Source organism: Prunus avium, chromosome 1, assembly GCF_965620075.1.
Source record: "Prunus avium chromosome 1, drPruAviu1.hap1.1, whole genome shotgun sequence".
NCBI classification, from domain to species: Eukaryota; Viridiplantae; Streptophyta; class Magnoliopsida; order Rosales; family Rosaceae; genus Prunus; species Prunus avium.
In genome coordinates, this window is record NC_142284.1 from 45,921,750 (window position 1) to 45,943,311 (window position 21,562).

Here is a 21,562-nt window from a genome sequence, read left to right on the forward strand (position 1 = left end):
TCGTCCCCCTCTCTCTGGGCTTCAACTTTTGAATGTAGATGCTTCACTGTGGCCCATATCTCTACCCATTCAAAAATAACAAAAACCGACAATTTCCACAAAATCGTAAAAATAAATAAAAATTCAACCAAATCCATCACGGGATTTCCTTCAACGTTTTATCAAAATAGAAGACAAACAAAGTTCCTGGGAAAATAAAATTAACCAAAAAAGAAAAATACATTGATTATTACACACTAATTTTAGAGAGGGAGAGACGATTACAGTACAGAAACATTCATTTTAGATTGGAGAAGTTGGGTTAAGTAAGTTGTTGAGAGGGAAAAAGTCCCCCCTCAAGCCTGTTGCAATCCACCAAGTAGGCAAACCCATAAGCCAAGTTCTTCAAGGTGGCCTCGTGCAGCTCCGGATCTGACGTCCCAGTCGCGTCAGTTGAGAAAAACACTCGGAACCCTCTAACGAAGGCTTCACGCGCCGTCGTTTCGCAGCACAAGTTGGTCATGACGCCCGTGACGATGACCTCCTCCACGCCCCTCTCCTGCAAGTATTCCTGGAGGCCCGTGTTCCTGAAGGCGCTGTACGTGTTCTTGTGGACGACGTGGTCCTGGGCGTCGGGGTTGAGCTCCGGCATGAGCTGGGATTCGGGGGTGCCGTCGAAGATGAGATCGCCGCGCCACCACTCGTCGAGCATGCCGTAGTCGGAGGGGGACTTGTGAGAGTGGCGGGTGAAGATGACAGGAATGGAGGCGCGTCGGCAGAGGCGGATGGTGGTGAGGAGGTTTTGGAGGATGGGCTGGGCGATGGAGGAGAAGTAGTTCTGCATGTCGATGACTAAAAGAGCTGCCACTTTTGGATTTGGGTTTCTTTTTCTGATGTCGTATTTTTCGTATGAGGAGGAGGCCATGGTTTTAGAATTGAGAAGTGAGTGATTGAGTTAAGCGCAGCGTTTGAGAATTAATTAAAGGGCTAATTTCTTGTCTCGTCTGTCGGTGTGGGTCTGGGCCATGGTTATAGTTTGATTGCTGAATTTGATTGATTATTGATGTTGATGATGCTCTCTCTCTCTCTCTCTCTCTCTCTCTCTCCTGCTTGGTTGCTTGCTTCTATGGTGTTCCAGAGTTCACTGTGAAGAAATTTACTTGTTCACCCTCCCTCCCACTACATAAGTTACTAATTCAAAGTATACGCGGCTAAATATGGCTGGGCCACCTATTTTGTTTTTATTTTTTTTAATTTTATGAAAAAGAAAAAAGGAAAAGAGGTGAAAGGTGAAGATCCTTCTGGAGACTTCCTCCATCTTGGTCACCAGTATGGGATTTCCTCCTTTTATATTGTAGATGAGATGAGAGAGAGATCCATGATTGAGGGTCACCTCCTGTTCTGCTCCTGAAAAACAGAGAGAGAGAGAGAGAGAGAGAGATCAGATAAACAATACATATACATATATAATTAATATTAATAATGTCGTATTTGCTACCTCACCTGCACTCAGGTTGGGCCGTGGACCAGGCCATTCTTGCTGAGGAAGAACGTATCGTCGTCATCCGATTCGGCCATGACTGGGACGACACTTGCATGCAGGTAAATTCAATTCAATTCCCACGCTTCCCTTACTTTCTTTAAAACTCTCATTCATTTAATTTAATTTAATTTAATTAATTAATTGATTGCCTTAGATTTGATAAATATTGCTTTGCTCCATTCCTCTTAATTATGTGGCTATTTTCTTCTTAAACCAACAAGAAAATAAAGTTATTATTCAACAAATACAGATTACGGACGGACTGAGGGAGGGAAGGGGAGGGAGGAGGGTCATTACAAATACAAGTTACAATCTGGGCTCATTACAAATACTTTTGCAAGTTTAGGGACCTATTTAGGACGAAAAAACAATTTAGGTACCAAAGTGGGACAAACAAACAAGTTCAGGGGCAGTTTCAAAATAATCCCAAAAAATGTGTTAATTAATTGGTAGATTTTTCTCTCTGAGGGCGAGAGAAAGCCAGAAAGGTTGGGACTCGGGGCACTACTCTTGGGAGAGAACTAGACGAGAGCGAGGAACGATGTCGTATTTGCTGCCCCACCTCCACTCTGGATGGGCCGTCGATCAGGCCATCCTCGCGGAGGAGGAGCGTCTCGTCCTCATCCGCTTCGGCCACGACTGGGACGAGACCTGTATGCAGGTAGGTTCCAACCCCCCCCTCTGCAACTTTCACTAACCCTAAACCCCCAATTCCCTTTTTCTGTTCTTTTTTCTTGTTTATGATTTATATTTTTGATGAATTAAGCCATTCAATTATTTAGAAAATTCATAATTTTGAGGATAGACAGACAACAAACGAGTAATTATACTTTAGCAAAGATTTGGCTCTCTTTCTTTAGGGTTTTTTTCATTCATATACTTCGAAGACCTGGTATAAATCTTTCACCTTTGATCTATACTTGCAGATTGAGGTAGTTAATGTCACATTTTTTCGCCTTTTAATTTACTTGGAAGTTGGAACTTCTTTTAAGGGAAACTTGTGTGAAGAAAATAAATGTTGCATAGACTAATCTGGGTTAATTTTACTCTAATCTCAAAATTTGATACTCCAAACTGACTCCTAATTTAATCTAAACCGTAGAATGATTTATAATCACTTCTTGATCCCTGTATGAATTGAACCCTGTTTTTGAATGTTCCTGGTTAATTTCTTATTTGTTATGTTGTCCTGTTGATTAGATGGATGAAGTGCTTGCTTCAGTTGCTGAGACACTCAAAAACTTTGCTGTGATTTACCTTGTCGATATCACGGAGGTTCCTGATTTCAACACAATGTATGAGCTCTATGACCCTTCCACTGTAATGTTCTTTTTCAGAAACAAGCACATTATGATTGACCTTGGCACTGGGAACAACAACAAGATCAACTGGGCTCTCAAGGACAAGCAAGAGTTCATTGACATCGTTGAGACGGTGTACCGTGGGGCAAGGAAGGGACGCGGTCTGGTCATTGCTCCCAAAGATTACTCCACCAAGTACCGTTACTAAGCCCTGCTGCTGAAAATGTAATTCATTTCAGACAAAACCTTCTAGTTTGGATGGAGTTACGTTGACCTTTTATAGGTGATTTAGGGAAGCTAATGTATCTGAATGTTTTCTATGCATACTGCATTTAATTGTTTCTTATGCAGACTTCATGGGGTGGGCAAATGTTTGTTATTCTGCTTGTTTGGTGTGTGTTCCAGAGATATCCTTTATAAACCAGACTATCTATTTATAAAATGTCGTGTTGATAATTCAATTCGGCTGATTGATTCTTTTGCAAGAGAAATGATTGTGAAAGGATAATAAAGCTAGATGTTGTAACAAGGGAGATAGTAAAAAAATGCTAGTGGTGCTTTAGATTTTCATTATTGTATTATGTGTATATATTTAGAATAATTATGAAATATGTGCCCTAAGTTTGCCTACTTTTAATGGCATCTACAAGTCCCACAATGACCGTGCCAATGATGTACCAAGTGATGGCCGCCAATATGATCTGTAACCAAGAACTGTTGACTATCTCCAATGCGAAAGAGCCATATACATGTTCCGTTAATCCACCACCACCATTACCATTACCTACAGCTCCCCCGTCTCCTTGTGATTGTGATTGACCAACAACGGCAGCCATCAATATTGCTGGTGCCATTGGAGCCAACCATCTAATGGGGTTGGGCTTGGGGTTCCTCTGTACTGATCTATAATCTTTGTCGACATTCCGTCGTTGATGAGCAGGCTGTGATGAGTTGGAGTGGTTGTTTTGAGTTGATGAGGAAGCTGTTGCTGCTTCTGCATGAGGATGAGCATTGGTTAATGGTTTCCAATAGTTGTCGTCGTCCTCCTGTTTGGTTGATGGTGGGTTTAATGGCCGGACGGGTCTTGTGCGCCGCTGATATCTGCCCTGTTTCCTAGCAGCCGCTGCCTCTCGGAGGAGGTTGCCGATATCCCGGTGGTTGGAATGGGGTGAATATGTAGGGCCAATGGATGATTGGGTAAAGTTTTGGAGAGATGTGGACTGATGATGAGCTGAGGTTGAATAGGGGGTTTTCCAATACAACCAGTTGGAGATTGATCTGATGGCTTGAATTGCTGACAGTCTTGCTTCTCTTTGAAGGTCCGTCTCCTGAAAGTTGAATGAAACCATAGCATGCACATGTAAATAATTGCTACTCATTCATACATTATTAGAATTAGATAGACAGAACTGAATGGAATGGAATGGAAAGTTAGCAACTAACACTGGAAGTTTGTGTAGAGGAAGCTTTTTGTTTTGCTGCATCCTGGAATCTGGTCTGGAATTTTTTGAGATCAACAAAAATGTTGGAGACACGTGCACCTGCTGTGTTCCCCATGCCTATTCTTACACTGCCTCGAGGCTGCTTCGACATTAGAAATTCCAGAGCTGCTAGGTTTGATCGCTCCACAATCCTATTAATATATATATATATATATATATGCTGCTATCAGCAACTTGATTGAAGCAAGCAACTTGTATCTATATATGTGTTTTTGGAAGAGAGAGAGAGAGAGATACTGACGAGATGCAATCGACAGGACATGCCTGAATGGCCTCTTGGATTTTGGATTCAGGATCAGCCCACTGTCCAACAACCCTGGCTCTTCCATACACTGATTCGATTGCGAAAGTATTTTCAGCGCATAAGGCGCATTTCAAGCAGCCAATGCACTTGACTTCATCCACAAAAACTGCTCTTTCTTCGCTTTCTGAACCAAACCAAACTGAGTATATTGGTTTCCCTGAGTACCCTCGAAGCTCTGCAATTTTCGCTTGCTCCTGCACCACCCATATATATATCCATGCTCTTCTTCTTATGAATAAAATCTTGTTTTCTTAACTAAAATAAATCAAATTAAAAGGGAACTAATCAATAAATTAATTAATAGCTTATAATATATACCTGATCATAAGCTGAACGTGAATTAGGATCAGAGAGAAGAGCATATGCTTCATTGAGGATGATAGCCATGTCATGCCCTGCTGGCCCTGCGATATCCGGGTGGCACCGCTTCTGCAGTGTCCGGTAGGCTCTTTTGATCTCAGATCGATCGCAACTGCTATCGATCCCCATCAGCTCATACAGATCAAACTCTGTGATACCACCACCACCATTACTAGTACCACTACCAGTAGAAGTAGAAGAAGCAGCGGAATAACAAGCAAACCTCCTCCTCCTGCATGATCTAATCATGCTGCTGCTAGGCTTATAACAGTAATCATAATTATGAAACACTTTTGTTATAACATTTGAAGTGGTTGTGGTTGATCTAATTGGGGAGCTGCTGCTGCTTCTGGCTATAGCATTTGAACCACAACCACTAGTATAAAACAGAGGAATAAGAGGAAGGCATGCTCCTGCTGCTGCTGCCATTTCTTCTGACGTCAAGTATTCACCAATTCTTTCTTTCTTTCTTTCTTTCTTTCTTTCTACTTTGTAGATAAGAAGATCTAACACTTCAAAACACAGACAGAGAAATAAGAGGTGGAGGCTTTTACAACATGTACACTAGCTACTTACTTGTTCTATATATATATATTGGTAGAGAAAGAGAGAGAGCCAGGACAAATAATATGAGATATTTTCTTTCTTCAGTTCTCCTATCGCTTTCACTTAAGCTCCTTGATCTACGGAAGATGATGAGAGTGCCAAAATAAATGAGACCAACGAATTAGGATAAAATAAAATAAAGTAGGTTGCCCCCATGCAGGATCGAACTACAGACCTTCAGTTTACAAGACTGACGCTCTACCACTGAGCTATAGGGGCTCCTTGATGCCAATGTTATTTAATTACGTTCTTATACGGTTAGTTCCAAAAAAAAAGGGACGATCCTTTTAATATCGAACGGAGACGCACGCAGTCGGGTAGACTCACTCTAGAGACAGACAGTGTTGGAATAGAAAGAGTGGTAAATACACAGAGAGAGATGGAGAAGACGGTGAGCGTGAACGTGAGAGCGGAGATGGAGAAGCTGAGCCCGGAGCAGTTGAAGGCAGTCAAGGAACAAACTGATTTGGAAGTCAATCTTCTTCAGGACTCCCTCAACAACATCCGTACAGCCACCACTCGCCTCGAGATCGCCTCCTCCGCTCTCCACGACCTCTCCCTGCGCCCTCAGGGCAAGAAGATGCTCGTCCCTCTTACGGCGTCCCTTTATGTCCCCGGCACCCTCCACGACGGCCACCAAGTCCTCGTCGACGTCGGCACCGGTTACTTCATCGAGAAAACCATGCCTCAGGCCAAAGATTACTGCGAACGTAAGATCAGCTTGCTCAAATCTAATTTTGACCAGCTTGTCGAGGTACGCTCTCAAGTTTTCATTTTTATCGGTTTCTAACTTGCAATTTCTTCCAAATTTGTATTTCAATTTTGAGTAAAATTCCCTTGATTTTAATTCCATTAATTTATTTTGTGGTTTGATTTCTAAACCTAACCACGACATTTTTCCCAAAAAGCCTAGACTTTGGTGAAGAACTTGCTCTACTTTGATTCTAAAATTATATAACTGGTACCTGACTCCATTTCTTTGGGATAAAAAGCCTAAACTGTGGTCACTGCTGCTAGGTTTGGGGATTTGTCTTTTTACAAATTGTGCAGTGAGCAAATTTGATTGTGTATATTTCATTTCGCTTGTATTTAATTTGATAGCTAAAGGAAAACCCTAAAAATGTTTGCTTTCGGGGATTGAAGAATGACCCCCCGAATGAGGGCTCTAATCTGATACATAATTTAGCTGTTCATCTCTTTCTTATTCATAAGGAACTCAATTATTCTGAGTTGGGAATTTTCTTTTCTCGTTCTAATTTGTTTGGCTTGATTCCTTTTGTATTGCTGTTGACTTCCATTTCTATTTAAGAAAACATGAGTTGAATTTAACGTGCAGGTTGCTTCTAAAAAGAAGAGCATCTCGGATGAAGCTGGGGCAGTTTTGCAAGCCAAGTTGAAGCAGTTGGCTCCTGCAACATAGTAGGAGGGAGGTAGCTGATGATTTTTGTCATGTTTGTTTGTTAAGTTATGATATTGCATTCAGAGATGGTGTTCTAGTGTACTGGCTTTGGTTTGGTGGACAAACAAACAAACAAGTGATGTTTTGTTCTTCCATTTTTTTTTTTTTTCTCAATTATATTTTTTTGCAGTAGAAGTGATTTCCCAATCTCAAATTGCATTTTAAAAAAAACAGAGTGGTCCTTTTGAATCGAGAACCACTAATGCTGTGGTGTGGTAGTGTGGAACTACTTGAAAGTTGCTTCTTTAAAAAACTATACCAGTTTCAGCTGTTGAGTTTTAATTTGAAAGAATAGAAACTGCTTTCATCTTCTTCTTCTCGAGTCGAAAGATTACTACATTCCAAGCCTTGAACTTGTTCAGAAGACCAGCTTTCATACCTGTAGGTTGTACCCTCCCTATGATGCGTATACGAATACTTTGGTTCAAGGCCCCAACGAGTCACGATGTTGGGATTAAATTGTCGTTTCAGTGTCTAATTTAATAAGTTGAGTTTAAGGCCCCAAAGAGTCACGATGTTGGGATTAAATTGTCGCTTCAATGTATAATTTAATTGTTGGAGCAGGATTTCCTAGGGGTGGGCTTTATTACCGAAAACCCGACCGAACCGACCGAATCGGACCGTTTTTGGTGGTTTGGTTCGGTTTTTATAATAATAAAAATTCAGGAACCGGTAAAAAACCGGCCGAACGGGCCATAAATCGGGTTGAACCGGTTTAATTTTCTCCAAACCGGAAAAAACCGGACCGGATCGACATTTTAAAATTATATTATTTAAAAATAAATTAATATACGTGGCACCGGTGGATTCGTCCATTTTATCCCAAGTATACGCCTTGCCACACTCGATCGCTCGCGAAACCCTAACATTCCTTCAGCCGCTCGATTTTTTTTTTCTCTTCACTTCTTCCTTCTTCGAGTCTCTTCTCTTCTCTCCATCAGATCTGCCTCTCACTGAACCTCCTCTCCCCGACCAAATCCGTCGACTTCTTCTTCCAATCTCTCTTATTCTGTTAGTCACTGTCGCTCCCTCTCTCTCTCAGTCACTCTCGCAGAGTCGCAGCGTGGCTCTCTCTCTCTCTCTCTCTCTCTCAGTCAATCTCGCTCTCTCTCTCTCTCTCTCTCTGCTCTCTCTCACGGTCACTCTCGCTCTCTCTCTGTCACTCTCTGCTCTCTCTCTCTCTGTCACTCTCACTCTCTCTCACGGTCACTCTCTCTCACTGTCAAATTGAGCCGTAAATTCTCATTTCACGAGTTAGGGCTTTGAGGTACTAATATCTCGAAAACTTGATTCCAAAAATTTAGGGCTGCTGGTTGTGATTTTTATTCTGGACAGATTGATTATTCTGGTTGTGATTTCACGGGTCTGACTATGTTGTGATTTTTTTTATTTCTGGACAGATTGATTTTGAAGGCAAAGGAAAGGAAGTTAGTTGCTGCTGGTTGTGCTTTTATTTTTGGTAAATTTCTGTATTTTTTTGGTTCTTGGTTTAGTTGTTATTTTTAGTTGCTGCTGGTTGTGCTTTTATTTCTGGTAAATTTCTGTATTTTTTTGGTTCTTGTGGAAGTTGTTATTTTTAGTTGCTGCTGGTTGTGCTTTTATTTCTGGTAAATTTTTGTATTTTTTGGGTTCTTGGTTTAGTTGTTATTTTTAGTTGCTGCCTTATTTGTAGTTTACAAAAATTATAGTTTACTAATATCATGAACGAGCAATTTCAGTAGTTGACAAAAAATGTGTATTTGCATAGGTTATTATTTTCATGGAGTGACAATTTGAAACCCTGTTTCAATTAACCCACCACCACCACCACCACCACCCCTTCCACAATCAGCCCCTAGCACTTTAGGAAAAAGAAGGCCTTGTAAGAATGCTTCGGGGGTTTATGATCATTTCACAAAGATGAAGGGTGAGGATGGTAGTATTGACCCTAGATGCATATGCAAGTATTGTAAAAAGGATTATGCATGTGATGGTAAAAAGAATGGCACATCCACTTTGTGGCACCATTTGAGAAGTCAATGTAAGAGTTCTCCATTGAGACATGAGAAAAAATAAAAAGTCATTTCATTTGAGGGTCAAGCAAAAAGGGGTAACTTAGTAGCACATGCATTTAGTAAAGTGAGATGTAGAATTGCATGTGTCAGGATGATTATTCGGGATGAGCTTCCGTTTAGTCATGTGGAAGGGATTGGGTTTCGTGAATTTTTGAAGGAGGCACAACCTAGATTTGATTTGCCATCTCGTACGACAATTGCTAGAGATGTGTGGAACCTCTATCAAGAGGAGAAAGCTAAAATCAAGAGTGTCTTAACACATAATTCACAAAGGGTGTCTCTTACCACCGACACTTGGACTTCCATTCAAAACATCAATTACATGGTTCTCACGGCCCACTTCATTGATGATGATTGGGTGTTGCATAAGAGAATCCTTAACTTTTGTGTCATTCCTAATAATAAGGGGGATATAATTGGTAGGCTAGTAGAGTCATGTTTGAATGGATGGGGGATAGACAAAGTTTTCACCATATCAGTTGATAATGCTTCCTCCAATGATGGATGTATTAGCTACATGAAGAAGAGATTAGAAAAGTGGAATTCACTCATATGTGATGGTAGTTTGTTGCATGTGAGGTGTTGTGCACATATTACTAACTTGATTGTAACCGATGGAATGAAAGAAATTCATCAATCTATTGAGAGTATTCGTAATTGTGCTAAGTACATTAAGGGGTCATCTCAACGGTTTGAGAAGTTTAGGGCTTGTTTGGAGATGAAGAAGGTTGACACAAAAACTCTTTCATGGTATCAATTATGAAATCATACATGCATATTTTGAACAAAACAAGAAATGCAAGAAATATGTTAAGGAGCCAAGGAACTGCTCCACATTGGGTTTTTGTCCCATGTAAGTCCTAAAAGCCCTAACTCTATTAAACCAAGAATTGCTTCAACCCCTTCCTTCCAATAATTGAGTAGCATTTTTTTACATATTTAGTAGTCTTCTAAACACTTGTGTGTAGAGTGTAGACAACAACCAACACTGTATGCATCAAAATGATTTATGATCTAACATTTGAAGTTGCAACCACCTTCAATAAATCTGATAAGCGAATAAAATTTTGGCTTTAAGTTGAATGAAGCATTTTTTTCGTCATTTTATTTTCAATTTCAGAATAACAAGAAAACCTAATGCAGTTTTTCAAATTTCTCTTCTTTTTCTATATTATCAAGCAACCAACCAGAAAACCTTTTTCTTTACAATTACAAATGCATCAAATCTGACAAATCACCTCCCCTCAGCGAAATACAAAAAAGTCATCCAGTGGATCAATCAAATTTCAAAATTCCAGTTTTTTTATTTCCTCAGCAACCAAACAGAGGATTATTGTAAATTACCAAAAAGAAAAAGATCATCTTTGAACAAAGATTACTTGATGTCGATTGATTGAAATTATTCTTTTTGCATTCTGAATTACCCTGGTGTTGTTTAGCTCCAGCCTCCGTCAAGTGGGTGAGCTTTCGAATTCCAGCAACAAGTATAATTAAACAAAAAATCAAGTAAGAAGCTCCATACAGGGATTTATGGAGGCAATAACAGCTCAGTTTCTTTTTGCTAAAAAGGATCTAAGAATGGCATGTATGAGAGGATTCAAGTAATTGACTGGAGTTTGTTCTTACCAGCGGAAAGAGGAATTTTCGCCTCTTTGTTTTTGGTGTTTGACGGCAGCGAGAGATGAACGAAAAGCAGATCGATGGCCGGAGCGGGAAATCTGGCCGGAAGGCAGAGGGCTGGCAGTTGGGTGGTGAGTCTGGTGACGACGGCAGATGTTGAAAAACTACGAAGACAAGAGAGATGAGAGAACAGGAGTGATCGTGTAACCGGAGGGACAAGCGTCGTCATTAAAGAAAATAAACTAGGGCACTTTTGGCATTAAAAGAATTCGTTAAACCATCTGCTTGCTTTTTTAAAAAAAACAGGTCCTCACCTGCTCCTCAATGTCAATATCGTGGTCAGGGACCAAAGCTTCAATGTTAAGTAGATTCTTATTCTAATTTGGGGGGTTAAATTTACTAAATTGAAAAAGTAACTCGGTCATTGTTTTGAATGCCGAGATTGAACTTATTAAATTAGACACTGAAGTGACAATTTAATCCCAACATCGTGACTCGTTGGGGCTTGAACTCAACTTACTAAATTAGACGCTGAAGCGACAATTTAATCCCAACGAGATTAGACACTGAAGCTACAAACAAGCCCTACACTTCTCTAACTGTTGAGATGACCCCCTAATGTACTTAGCACAATTACGAATACTCTCAATAGATTGATGAATTTCTTTCATTCCATCGGTTACAATCAAGTTAGTAATATGTGCACAACACCTCACATGCAACAAACTACCATCACATATGAGTGAATTCCACCTTTCTAATCTCTTCTTCATGTAGCTAATACATCCATCATTGGAGGAAGCATTATCAACCGATATGGTGAAGACTTTGTCTATCCCCCATCCATTCAAACATGACTCTACTAGCCTACCAATTATATCCCCCTTATTATTAGGAATGACACAAAAGTTAAGGATTCTCTTATGCAACACCCAATCATCATCAATGAAGTGGGCCGTGAGAACCATGTAATTGATGTTTTGAATAGAAGTCCAAGTGTCGGTGGTAAGGGACACCCTTTGTGAATTATGTGTTAAGACACTCTTGATTTTGGCTTTCTCCTCTTGATAAAGGTTCCACACATCTCTAGCAATTGTCGTACGAGATGGCAAATCAAATCTAGGTTGTGCCTCCTTCAAAAATTCACGAAACCTAATCCCTTCCACATGACTAAATGAAAGCTCATACCAAATAATCATCTTGACACATGCAATTCTACATCTCTCTTTACTAAATGCATGTGCTACTAAGTTACCCCATTTTGCTTGACCCTCAAATGAAATGACTTTTTGTTTTTTCTCATGTCTCAATGGAGAACTCTTACATTGACTTCTCAAATGGTGCCACAAAGTGGATGTGCCATTCTTTTTACCATCACATGCATAGTCTTTTTTACAATACTTGCATATGCATCTAGGGTCACTACTACCATCCTCACCCTTCATCTTTGTGAAATGATCCCAAACCCCCGAAGCATTTTTACAAGGCCTTCTTTTTCCTAAAGTGCTAGGGGCTGATTGTGGAAGGGGTGGTGGTGGTGGGTTAATTGAAAAAATCAAGTAAGAAGCTCCATACAGGGATTTAATAAGTTTAATCTCGGCATTCAAAACAATGACTGAGTTACTTTTTCAATTTAGTAAATTTATCCCCCCAAATTAGAATAAGAATCTACTTAACATTGAAGCTTTGGTCCCTGACCACGATATGGACATTGAGGACCTGTTTTCAAAAGAAAGCAAGCGGATGGTTTAACGAATTCTTTTAATGCCAAAAGTGCCCTAGTTTATTTTCTTTAATGACGACATTTGTCCATCCGGTTACACGATCACTCATGTTCTCTCTTGTCTTCGTATTTTTTCAACCTCTGCCGTCGTCACCAGACTCACCACCCAACTGCCAGCCCTCTGCCTTCCGGCCAGATCTCCCACTCCGGCCCTCGATCTGCTTTTCGTTCATCTCTCGCTGCCGTCAAACACCAAAAACAAAGAGGCGAAAATTCCTCCTTCCGCTGGTAAGAACAAACTCCAGTCAATTACTTGAATCCTCTCATACATGCCATTCTTAGATCCTTCTTAGCAAAAAGAAACTGAGCTGTTATTGCCTCCGTAAATCCCTGTATGGAGCTTCTTACTTGATTTTTTGTTTAATTATACTTGTTGCTGGAATTCGAAAGCTCACCCACTTGACGGAGGCTGGAGCTAAACAACACCAGGTAATTCAGAATGCAAAAAGAATAATTTCAATCAATCGACATCAGGTAATCTTTGTTCAAAGATGATCTTTTTCTTTTTAGTAATTGACAATAATCCTCTGTTTGGTTGCTGAGGAAATAAAAAAACTGGAATTTTGAAATTTGATTGATCCACTGGATGACTTTTTTGTATTTCGCTGAGGTGATTTGTCAGATTTGATGCATTTGTAATTGTAAAGAAAAATGTTTTCTGATTGGTTGCTTGATAATATAGAAAAAGAACAGAAATTTGAAAAACTGCATTAGGTTTTCTTGTTATTCTGAAATTGAAAATAAAATGACGAAAAAAAAGCTTCATTCAACTTAAGGCCCAAATTTTATTCGCTTATCAGATTTATTGAAAGTGGTTGCAACTTCAAATGTTAGATCATAAATCATTTTTATGCATACAGTGTTGGTTGTTGTCTACGCTCTACACACAAGTGTTTAGAAGACTACTAAATATGTAAAAAAATGCTACTCAATTATTGGAATGAAGGGGTTGAAGCAATTCTTAACAGAGTTAGGACTTACATGGGACAAAAACCCAGTGTGGAGCAGTTCCTTGGCTCCTTTACATATTTCTTGCATTTCTTGTTTTGTTCAAAATATGCATGTATGATTTCATAATTGATACCATGAAAGAGCTTCTATAAGATCTTTAGCATCCTTGACCCCAAAAAAAAATATGATCTTTAGCATCCTGGTATTTTCATGAAGTCTCTGAACTTTTCTTAACCGTTTTAATCTTCTTCTGTTCAGAGGATATGTCATTCTTGAAGCATGTTTGGGGTGATGTTGAGAGACAATTTTGGGTTTCAATATCACATAGTGGTTTAACTTTTCCAGGTCTGAAGTAAAACCCAAAAACTTTCTTTATTTCTTCACTACAGCTTCCAGACAAAGATTGGCAGAATTTGATTGAGGCAGCTATTCCTCTTAGGTCTCATTACAGTACACCAGAGCCAAAGATCGATCCGCTCTATTGTAACAAGCATGGCATTAGTCTTCAGTTACACAGCCTGCAGACAGCTGTCGCAGATGCTTGTGGCAATAATCTTTTTTCACGGTTCTGAATACATTTTAGCAGTTGGCATTCACGGGAAATCAAATGTCACTCTGAAATCTCTTCTGATCAGCAAAAACTATCTGGTTGCAATGATTTTTTCCTTGCTGGAGTACTTAATTGAATATATTTTGTTCCCTGGTATGAAGGAACACTGGTGGGTCAGCAACTGGGGCCTTGGAATGCTTATAATAGGGGAAATCATTCGGAAGATGGCAATAATTACAGCTGGTCGATCCTTCACACATCTCATCAGGGTTCGACACTCGGAGCATCACCAACTGATTACAAATGGAATTTATAGAGTTGTTCGGCATCCTGGTTACTGTGGTTTCTTCATATGGTCAGTGGGCACTCAGATAATGCTTTGTAATCCCATATCAACAATTGCATTTGCACTTGTAGTTTGGCGCTTCTTTGCACAAAGAATACCGTATGAAGAGTATTTCTTGAGGCAGTTTTTTGGGTTGCAGTACGAGGAATATGCCAGACAAGTTCCTGCCGGGGTGCCTTTTATAAAGTGAAGATCCGAGGGATTCTGAGGGAAGGGTTGAATTCCTCTTGCCTCACTCATCTTGCTTCTGCTAGATTGTAGAATAGTGTTGTCTTCTTTAGCTGATAAATGGGTTGCAGGTGAGACTGAGAATGTATCAGCCAATGTTTTATAAGGCTTCTCCATGAGACTTAAATTCACATGAAAACTTAACATTTTTAATCTATATGTTTACACACGCAGACAATGCGTTGTTGGTGTTTGGTTTCCACCACATAAGATTACTGTTTGAAGCCCCACCATCATCATGTGCAGGAAAACTAATAGATTATAAGCCTATAGTCTATACCTTTTAAATATAAGGGTTATTCGTAGCAATGGTACCTCAACTATACCCAAAGTTACACTTTGGTCACTCAACTCAAATATTAGTTGCAGAGGTCAGTCAATTACGTGTTTTGTTGCACCGTTAGTCCTACCGTCAAGTCTGTTACTTTTTCTATTTAAAATGATGACTTGGCAAGCATCTCTTAGATTATTGATGGGCAAATGTGACTTTTCAGTTAAGATTATTGATGGGCTATAATCGGTTTTATTAATGTTTACTAAAAAATAGTATCGTTGAGCGGCTATACCTTTTTTGACACGTGGCACCTAGGAGCTCTGCAGCTGTTCCCGGTTTTTAAATAAACTCGATTTTCTTAAATATAATGGATTTAAATAGTAGTGTACTATGAATTTGTTTAAAAAATAGTGTAGCCGCCCGGCTATACTTATTTTTGACACGTGGTGCCTAATCAATAGGGGGTCCTCTTTTTTTAATTAAAAATAGTACAGCCGCCCGGCTATACTACGTGTTTTTAATTTTTTTTTTTAAATAGACTTGTTTTTGACACATGGCGCCTAATCGTTCGTGCGTCCTCTTTTTATGTATTAAAAACAGTATAGCCGTACGGCTATACTATTTTACACGTGGGCGCCTACTAGCTGTGTGGGTGCTATGTTTTTTTTAAAAAGTAAATCGTATAGCCGTGCGGCTATACTGGAATTTTTTCTAATTTTTTTTATAAAAAAGTACAGCTGGGCGGCTTTATTTTTATTTTTATTTTTATTTTTTAATTGAAGAGATGAGTGGTTATATTCTATTTTATATATATATACATATGTACGTACATATTTTTAAATAATACATTCATATTCTATACACGTCTCACATTTTTTTTAAAAGCAAACATACAATATTTATATTGTACATGTACGTACGTATTTCTAACGTTTTATACACATATTTTAAAAATATAATGTATTTAAATAGTATAGCTGCTAGACTTGTTTTTGACACATGGCACCTAATCGTTGGGGGGTCCTCTTTTTTTATATAAAAAATAGTATAGCCGATCGGCTATACTGCTTGGTTAGGTTTTCATTTCCCCTTAAATTAGCATAAGAGCCGATGCCAGTGTGACTAAAGGCCCGTTAAAAACTGAAAGGACCCGCATTGGGCAAGAAACAAGAGTGAGAGGCTTCTTAAAGCCGCGCCACGAAGAATTAAGTGTGGGCCAACCCAACCCAAGGCAAGTAACGTAAGCAAAACCCAAACCCAGAGAAACAAAAAGCGACAGAGTAAAAGAGAGAGAGATGAGATCACCAAACGTATCCGTTGTCCGCCAAAGGCTTCTTTCTTTAGGTGAGGAACCGGCCACCACATCGTCTCCTCCGTTCAAGTTTTTTATTTTATGTGTGATGTTTGATGTTTTGATGTCAACAGTAAATCTATGTATTTAGTTGTTTGAAAAGGTTGTTGGGTTTCATCAATCTATTTTGAATGTTCGGTTGCATTTTTCTTATGAATTTTCCCATGTTCAAACTAGTTAACAAATATTTAATTGCTTTTATGCTTGGTGATTCTATTGTTTGGCCCTAAATTTTAATCGGGTGACCTAATTGTCTCTTCATTTTATACAATTCTGCAGCAATTAAGTGTTCTTGTTGGTTTTTCACATCCATGCTCTTTTTTCCCCTCATTTCAAATGCACAATCACTATTAGTAAGGGAAAATCCTTTTCCTGGTACTGAGCGATTATGGGTGATTCACAAACCCAGGTTCTGAACCAATTCTCGATTACAAATCAACTCGACCTTGAATTGGTTTGGGTTGATGTTCACTTGGTTAAACATCTACTGGAAAGAACATGCAACGTTTTCTCTCTCCATGTGTGTGTATGAGAGGGAGAGAGAGAGAGAGAGAGAGAGAGAGAGAGATAAAGAAAATTCATAATTTTTATTTTTGCAGGAATGTTCTGTTTTCTTTTTTCCTTAATGCTGAAATATTGAACAAAGAAATTGTTTTCTTATTTTTAAAAGCTTACTGAAAGAGAAAAGATTTTGCATAAATTACTCAATTTGCAGCAGGTTTTGTTTTGTGGATTGCCAAACATTACAATTTTGTCACCTTTGTTTGGTAACACTCCATATACTTATAATGGTAATTCATACACAGTCGTTATTTTGGTAATAGGCACTGTGAAAGTAATGTTAATTTAAAATATATGGTAGCCATCTGACTTTCTCATACTCTCTTTGCGAATGGTTTCCCTTTTTCGACCTATTATTTATGTACTTACTCTCTCTTTTAATTGTTCAGTTGAATTAAGTACTTCAAGGTGCAGTTTGACTAACCCCAAGTTATATTAAAATCTGTCTTGATACGTGAGCAGTGATAAGTTAGGGTCTTTTCATTAATGGCAAACCGGCCCCAGTCGCTTTCAATGAATGTATCATTCGGAGGTCCAAGTACTTCAGTACCAAGCATTGCTGGAGCTCAAGCAAACAAGGATCGTAAAATGGCATCAGCAGAGCACTTGGTGCTTGACCTAAGTAATCCTGATCTTCGAGAAAATGCGCTTCTTGAACTTTCTAAGGTAACTTTTGCACGTTTTGATTCTGTCACTTCCTATATCAATCATGAAGGACCAAGTCTGAGGCTTAGTACTTTTGGATGTTCTTGACTATTTAAATGTTATTGCTTTATTTGCCTGCCTAATTTTATAACTAACAAAAGGAAAGTGCCTTTGTTTGCTGTAGCGAGAAACTGATTCAGAAGCTTGGTAGTTGCATCATGCTAAGTTTGCATTCAAAATTGTAGCCTTTTCTTTATTACATTCCGACCCATAAACTACTTGTAGTATCTTGATACATATGCCATATGGTAATAAGAGCCTGCGTTGCTTTCAAAAAAGATATGTTATATGTTTATGATCACAGGGAAGCTTGCTTGATTTTTGTTTTCAGCAGATATTTAAGTTTATTATTCTATATGGGTTCAATGTCTTAGTTGATAACCCTAAAATATTTGTGCCCATGTTTTTTCCTTTAGGTAGCTATGCAATTTATATTACAACATTAGTATGCTGCGATATAAACTCTGTGTGTCTTTGGTTTCATTTTTTAGAACAAGGAGTTATTTCAAGATTTGGCTCCTTTCGTGTGGAAGTCTTTTGGTACTATTGCTGCACTCATACAGGTAACTTCCGTTTCTTACGTTTTTTATATTTAGAAGAGATAATTGTTTCTAGATTTGGCTCCTTTGTTGTGGAATTCTTTTGGTACTATTGCTGCACTGTTACAGGCATCCTACTTAAGTTGGCAGCTTAGTTTAGTCCCATCATGTTTTGCCTCTCATGTATGCCTGTCATATATTTGTCCGTATCAGCTTTTTAACAAAGTTGGTTAAAGGAGGTTCCTTTAGAAGTTTATTACTCATTGCTGGCTCTCTATTTTTCAGGTAAACCTACTTGGTTTGTGTTCACCCACTTGATCACAAATGTTGAATGTTGAACGTTCACATATTTTTATTATTATATTATTATCTGAAAAAGTTATGGGTCCAATAGTTCAACGGGAGGAATATTTTGCTAAAAGTAATAATGAACACAAGGATCTGGAAATAGCTTAGAGAATCAATCTATGCTGCCCCTTGGTTAGCTTTTGTAGTTTTAGATGGTTAAGATGTATTTGAAATTATTTGTCTAGATGGATGGTTAATGAAAAACTGGATTTTTCTGTCAATTTGTTGTGTCTCTGCACATATTTTTGTGTATTTTTGTCATATGATGTTCATATCTTCTGCCTATATTACCACAGGCAAGATTCTCTGGTAGCTTTTAATCTTGTTGATGGATGCTTATTGGGGTTATTCCGTGATGTTGGTTTCATTTCTACTTGCAGGAGATAGTTTCAATTTACCCTGTTCTATCACCACCAAATCTGACTGCGGTACAATCCAATCGAGTTTGCAATGCTCTTGCTCTTCTTCAGGTCACGTGCTTTCCTGTTTCAAGTTTCATTTTTAATGTTATGTTATTAGCTATATACCTAAGATTTAGTCATTCATCCAAATGAGAAGCACATTTCCAACTCCTTGTGTTAAACACAGGGTTTAGATCCTTTCTTATTTTTTATTTTTTAATTAACTTAGTTGCTGACTTTTAAGCTTGAGAAAATGAATGCTATTTAGAAGGTCCATATTCATGTCAATTAAAATCAGACAACAGTCTTTCTAATCCAATCTTTTGAAATTTAGTTACAATGATTATGCTACTAGTTTTATTTTCCTCAACATGGTCATTTCTTAGACTTCAAAGATCAAATTTGTTTTTCTCAGTTAGTGTCATGAATTCTTCCCACTTTAACGCTAACAATGTTCTGTCATGTTTCAAATTTTCTGGCAGTGTGTAGCTTCCCACCCAGATACAAGGATGTTGTTCCTCAATGGTAATTTGGCCTTTTATCTTTTATGGCATGTAAAGTTTCATGTTCCTTATTAATTTATTCAACTCTAAATTATTCTTCCTCTAAACTTTTCTCCGTTGCAGCTCATATACCTTTATATCTGTATCCTTTTCTCAATACAACGAGCAGGTCAAGACCATTTGAGTACTTAAGGCTTACTAGTTTAGGAGTCATTGGTGCCCTAGTGAAGGTACTTCTTTTCGGACAAATTATCCATTTCCTTCATGGGGGCGGGGGGGGGGGGGGGGACACTTTCACATTGTTGTGGTAAATGATTTTGCATGCAGGCTGCCTAAGTCATTTGAAATCAAATAGAACTGTTGCTTTTATAACCATGAGTTCTATGGTGAATGTTTAATTAAGACAAGGGAATATCTGAATCCCTGTCACATTCCCCATCCCTCCTCTTGTGTAGAGGCATGCAGAGATACAAGAAATGGATAATGATATACTGTTTTACACCTTTTAACTTCAATTTTTATAGATCTCTTATGACTCCATGATTTTTATATAGTGCCTTTTCGTTTTCTTTCTTTTTTTCTTCCAGGTTGATGATACAGAAGTTATTAGTTTCCTTCTGTCAACAGAAATAATTCCGCTGTGCCTTCGCACTATGGAAATGGGCAGTGAACTGTCAAAAACAGTTGAGTTTCCTGATTATTTTTGAAGTATATTCCTAAAGAGTAGCATTTTGTGTAGATGTGGCTAGTTCTTTCTTGTCTGACAAATGTTCTTGTTACGGCAGGTTGCCACATTTATAGTTCAAAAGATTTTGTTGGATGATATGGGCTTGGACTATATTTGTACTACAGCAGAGCGGTTTTTTGCAGTAGGTCGGGTTTTAGGGAGCATGGTTACAGCACTTGCTGAGCAACCCTCATCACGCCTTTTGAAACATATCATTCGATGTTATCTTCGCTTGTCAGATAATCCAAGGTTTGGTTTTAAAACCCAACTCTTCTTCATAGCTTTGGCTTTTTTCTCTTTTGTTGGATACATTTTCCATTAGGGCTCTAATAATATAAGTTTGTTCTTTGTTGTTTTGTTTTGCAGGGCTTGTGATGCTTTAAGAAATTGCCTTCCAGATACGTTAAGAGAGGCTAACTTTAATAATTTCCTTTGTGTAAGTATCTCTGTTATTGATTCTTTTTGTTTCCTTTTAAGATGCTGATATTGCAGGGTCTAGTTATTTGACAGATAGAGTAAACCGGATGTATGATTGCCCTGTGGGAGTCCATTTTGATTTGAATTTGATTATGGTATGCATGATGCATAAATACAGGAAGATCCAACTACAAGGAGGTGGCTGCAACAACTGCTGCAAAACGTTGGAGTGAACCGGCTTCCTGCACTACAGGGTGGGGGAGGATTTGATCACATGATGGTGAATTAAATTGAGGGGCCTTTTCGTAGCAAGGCTGCTGCCGCCACGTGTTGTGTTGATGAAGATGGTGACAGCAGCATCATATGCATAAACACTGTTTTATGATCTTAATTAGCTTATTGTAGTTAGTTTTATATCCAAACATTACCTCCTGGGCTGAAAATTGAGCTGTTTTGTAGTTAAAACCTTTCGGGTGAATTTGTTCATTTTGTTTTTGTAATGTAGATTCAAATCAAATGATGTGAAATGCAATACTTAACCTTGGCAGTGTGCACTCAGACTTGTGATGGTCACAAAAATGGCTGTTTCAATGAAACTAGCTCTTCCTTCTCCTCCTACGCTGGTATGCTACATCTTCATTTGTGGTTACTTGAAATGATCCTCCTATCCTTTCCTACTGGCCTTGCGGTGTTTCAATTTTCAAACTTTGATTGTTGTCAATGTCACCAACCAGATGGCCCTTGGCCTGAGCCAGCCAAGTAGAAACTAGTAACTACGTACCGTACGTACACCTTAAAGTAAAACGGGAGTGCCTTTCATTCATTGCCAATCCATTCCAATCGCTATCTTGATTGATTCTTGTGTAATTAGTTAGGTGCCGTAGGTGCTTGCTTACTTGGTTGATTGATTGATTCTTCTGGAATGAGACTTGCGGAAGGAAAACTTTCCAAGTTTCTTTTCGTGGAAGAAAAAAAAAAGGGGCATACGGGTGCACTGCACTCATTGTATCTTTTAAGTCAAGCCAGCCTCTTCGCTTTAATAATTGAAGGAAGAGGGGTTTATTTGTCTGCCATTGCCCAGTGCCCAGTGCCCAGTTCCCAGTGCCCACCCCTATCTTTTGATAGATTTCTTCTCTCTTCCTAAACTTTT

At 38.7% G+C, this 21,562-nt stretch overlaps 6 protein-coding genes and 1 non-coding gene across 9 annotated transcripts; 4 read left to right on the plus strand and 3 right to left on the minus strand.

Moving 5' to 3' along the window:
• Nucleotides 1-122: 122 nt before the first annotated feature.
• Nucleotides 123-1,166, minus strand: LOC110754621 (nicotinamidase 2). Its single transcript, XM_088247351.1, has one exon. It carries the CDS (start codon nucleotides 902-904, stop codon nucleotides 302-304), a length of 603 nt encoding a protein of 200 aa, XP_088103477.1. The 5' UTR covers nucleotides 905-1,166; the 3' UTR covers nucleotides 123-301.
• A 141-nt stretch (nucleotides 1,167-1,307) lies between these two features.
• YLS8 (mRNA splicing factor, thioredoxin-like U5 snRNP) lies at nucleotides 1,308-3,284 on the plus strand. Of its 2 annotated transcripts, none has more exons than XM_021955721.2 (2): nucleotides 1,308-1,581; nucleotides 2,723-3,284. In XM_021955721.2, the coding sequence occupies exons 1-2, from the start codon at nucleotides 1,462-1,464 to the stop codon at nucleotides 3,029-3,031; spliced, it is 429 nt and encodes a 142-aa protein (XP_021811413.1). In that variant the 5' UTR covers nucleotides 1,308-1,461; the 3' UTR covers nucleotides 3,032-3,284. The 2 variants fall into 2 exon arrangements, with proteins under 2 accessions (XP_021811413.1, XP_021811412.1); XM_021955720.2 differs by lacking the exon at nucleotides 1,308-1,581 and adding an exon at nucleotides 1,852-2,183.
• Nucleotides 2,867-5,565, minus strand: LOC110754617 (DNAJ heat shock N-terminal domain-containing protein). Its single transcript, XM_021955708.2, has 4 exons — nucleotides 4,948-5,565; nucleotides 4,567-4,823; nucleotides 4,267-4,456; nucleotides 2,867-4,151 (listed from the first exon to the last, which is right to left on the minus strand). Exons 1-4 carry the CDS (start codon nucleotides 5,416-5,418, stop codon nucleotides 3,441-3,443), a joined length of 1,629 nt encoding a protein of 542 aa, XP_021811400.2. The 5' UTR covers nucleotides 5,419-5,565; the 3' UTR covers nucleotides 2,867-3,440.
• A 177-nt stretch (nucleotides 5,566-5,742) lies between these two features.
• TRNAT-UGU (transfer RNA threonine (anticodon UGU)) lies at nucleotides 5,743-5,814 on the minus strand. The gene has a single exon. It is a non-coding gene; the product is annotated as a tRNA-Thr (tRNA).
• An 86-nt stretch (nucleotides 5,815-5,900) lies between these two features.
• PFD5 (prefoldin 5) lies at nucleotides 5,901-8,636 on the plus strand. 2 transcript variants are annotated; one of them, XM_021955719.2, is made up of 3 exons: nucleotides 5,901-6,349; nucleotides 6,932-7,025; nucleotides 8,455-8,636. In XM_021955719.2, exons 1-2 carry the CDS (start codon nucleotides 5,975-5,977, stop codon nucleotides 7,013-7,015), a joined length of 459 nt encoding a protein of 152 aa, XP_021811411.1. In that variant the 5' UTR covers nucleotides 5,901-5,974; the 3' UTR covers nucleotides 7,016-7,025; nucleotides 8,455-8,636. The 2 variants fall into 2 exon arrangements, with proteins under 2 accessions (XP_021811411.1, XP_021811410.1); XM_021955718.2 differs by lacking the exon at nucleotides 8,455-8,636 and having other exon boundaries at nucleotides 6,932-7,149.
• Nucleotides 8,637-12,939: 4,303 nt separating this feature from the next.
• LOC110754619 (protein-S-isoprenylcysteine O-methyltransferase A-like) lies at nucleotides 12,940-14,816 on the plus strand. The gene is made up of 3 exons (XM_088247350.1): nucleotides 12,940-12,985; nucleotides 13,721-13,807; nucleotides 13,902-14,816. Exons 2-3 carry the CDS (start codon nucleotides 13,726-13,728, stop codon nucleotides 14,546-14,548), a joined length of 729 nt encoding a protein of 242 aa, XP_088103476.1. The 5' UTR covers nucleotides 12,940-12,985; nucleotides 13,721-13,725; the 3' UTR covers nucleotides 14,549-14,816.
• A 1,229-nt stretch (nucleotides 14,817-16,045) lies between these two features.
• LOC110754639 (uncharacterized) lies at nucleotides 16,046-20,970 on the plus strand. Its single transcript, XM_021955738.2, has 10 exons — nucleotides 16,046-16,204; nucleotides 17,235-17,438; nucleotides 17,969-18,040; nucleotides 18,745-18,834; nucleotides 19,248-19,290; nucleotides 19,392-19,498; nucleotides 19,856-19,951; nucleotides 20,054-20,244; nucleotides 20,362-20,431; nucleotides 20,591-20,970. The coding sequence occupies exons 2-10, from the start codon at nucleotides 17,259-17,261 to the stop codon at nucleotides 20,699-20,701; spliced, it is 960 nt and encodes a 319-aa protein (XP_021811430.1). The 5' UTR covers nucleotides 16,046-16,204; nucleotides 17,235-17,258; the 3' UTR covers nucleotides 20,702-20,970.
• Nucleotides 20,971-21,562: the final 592 nt, after the last annotated feature.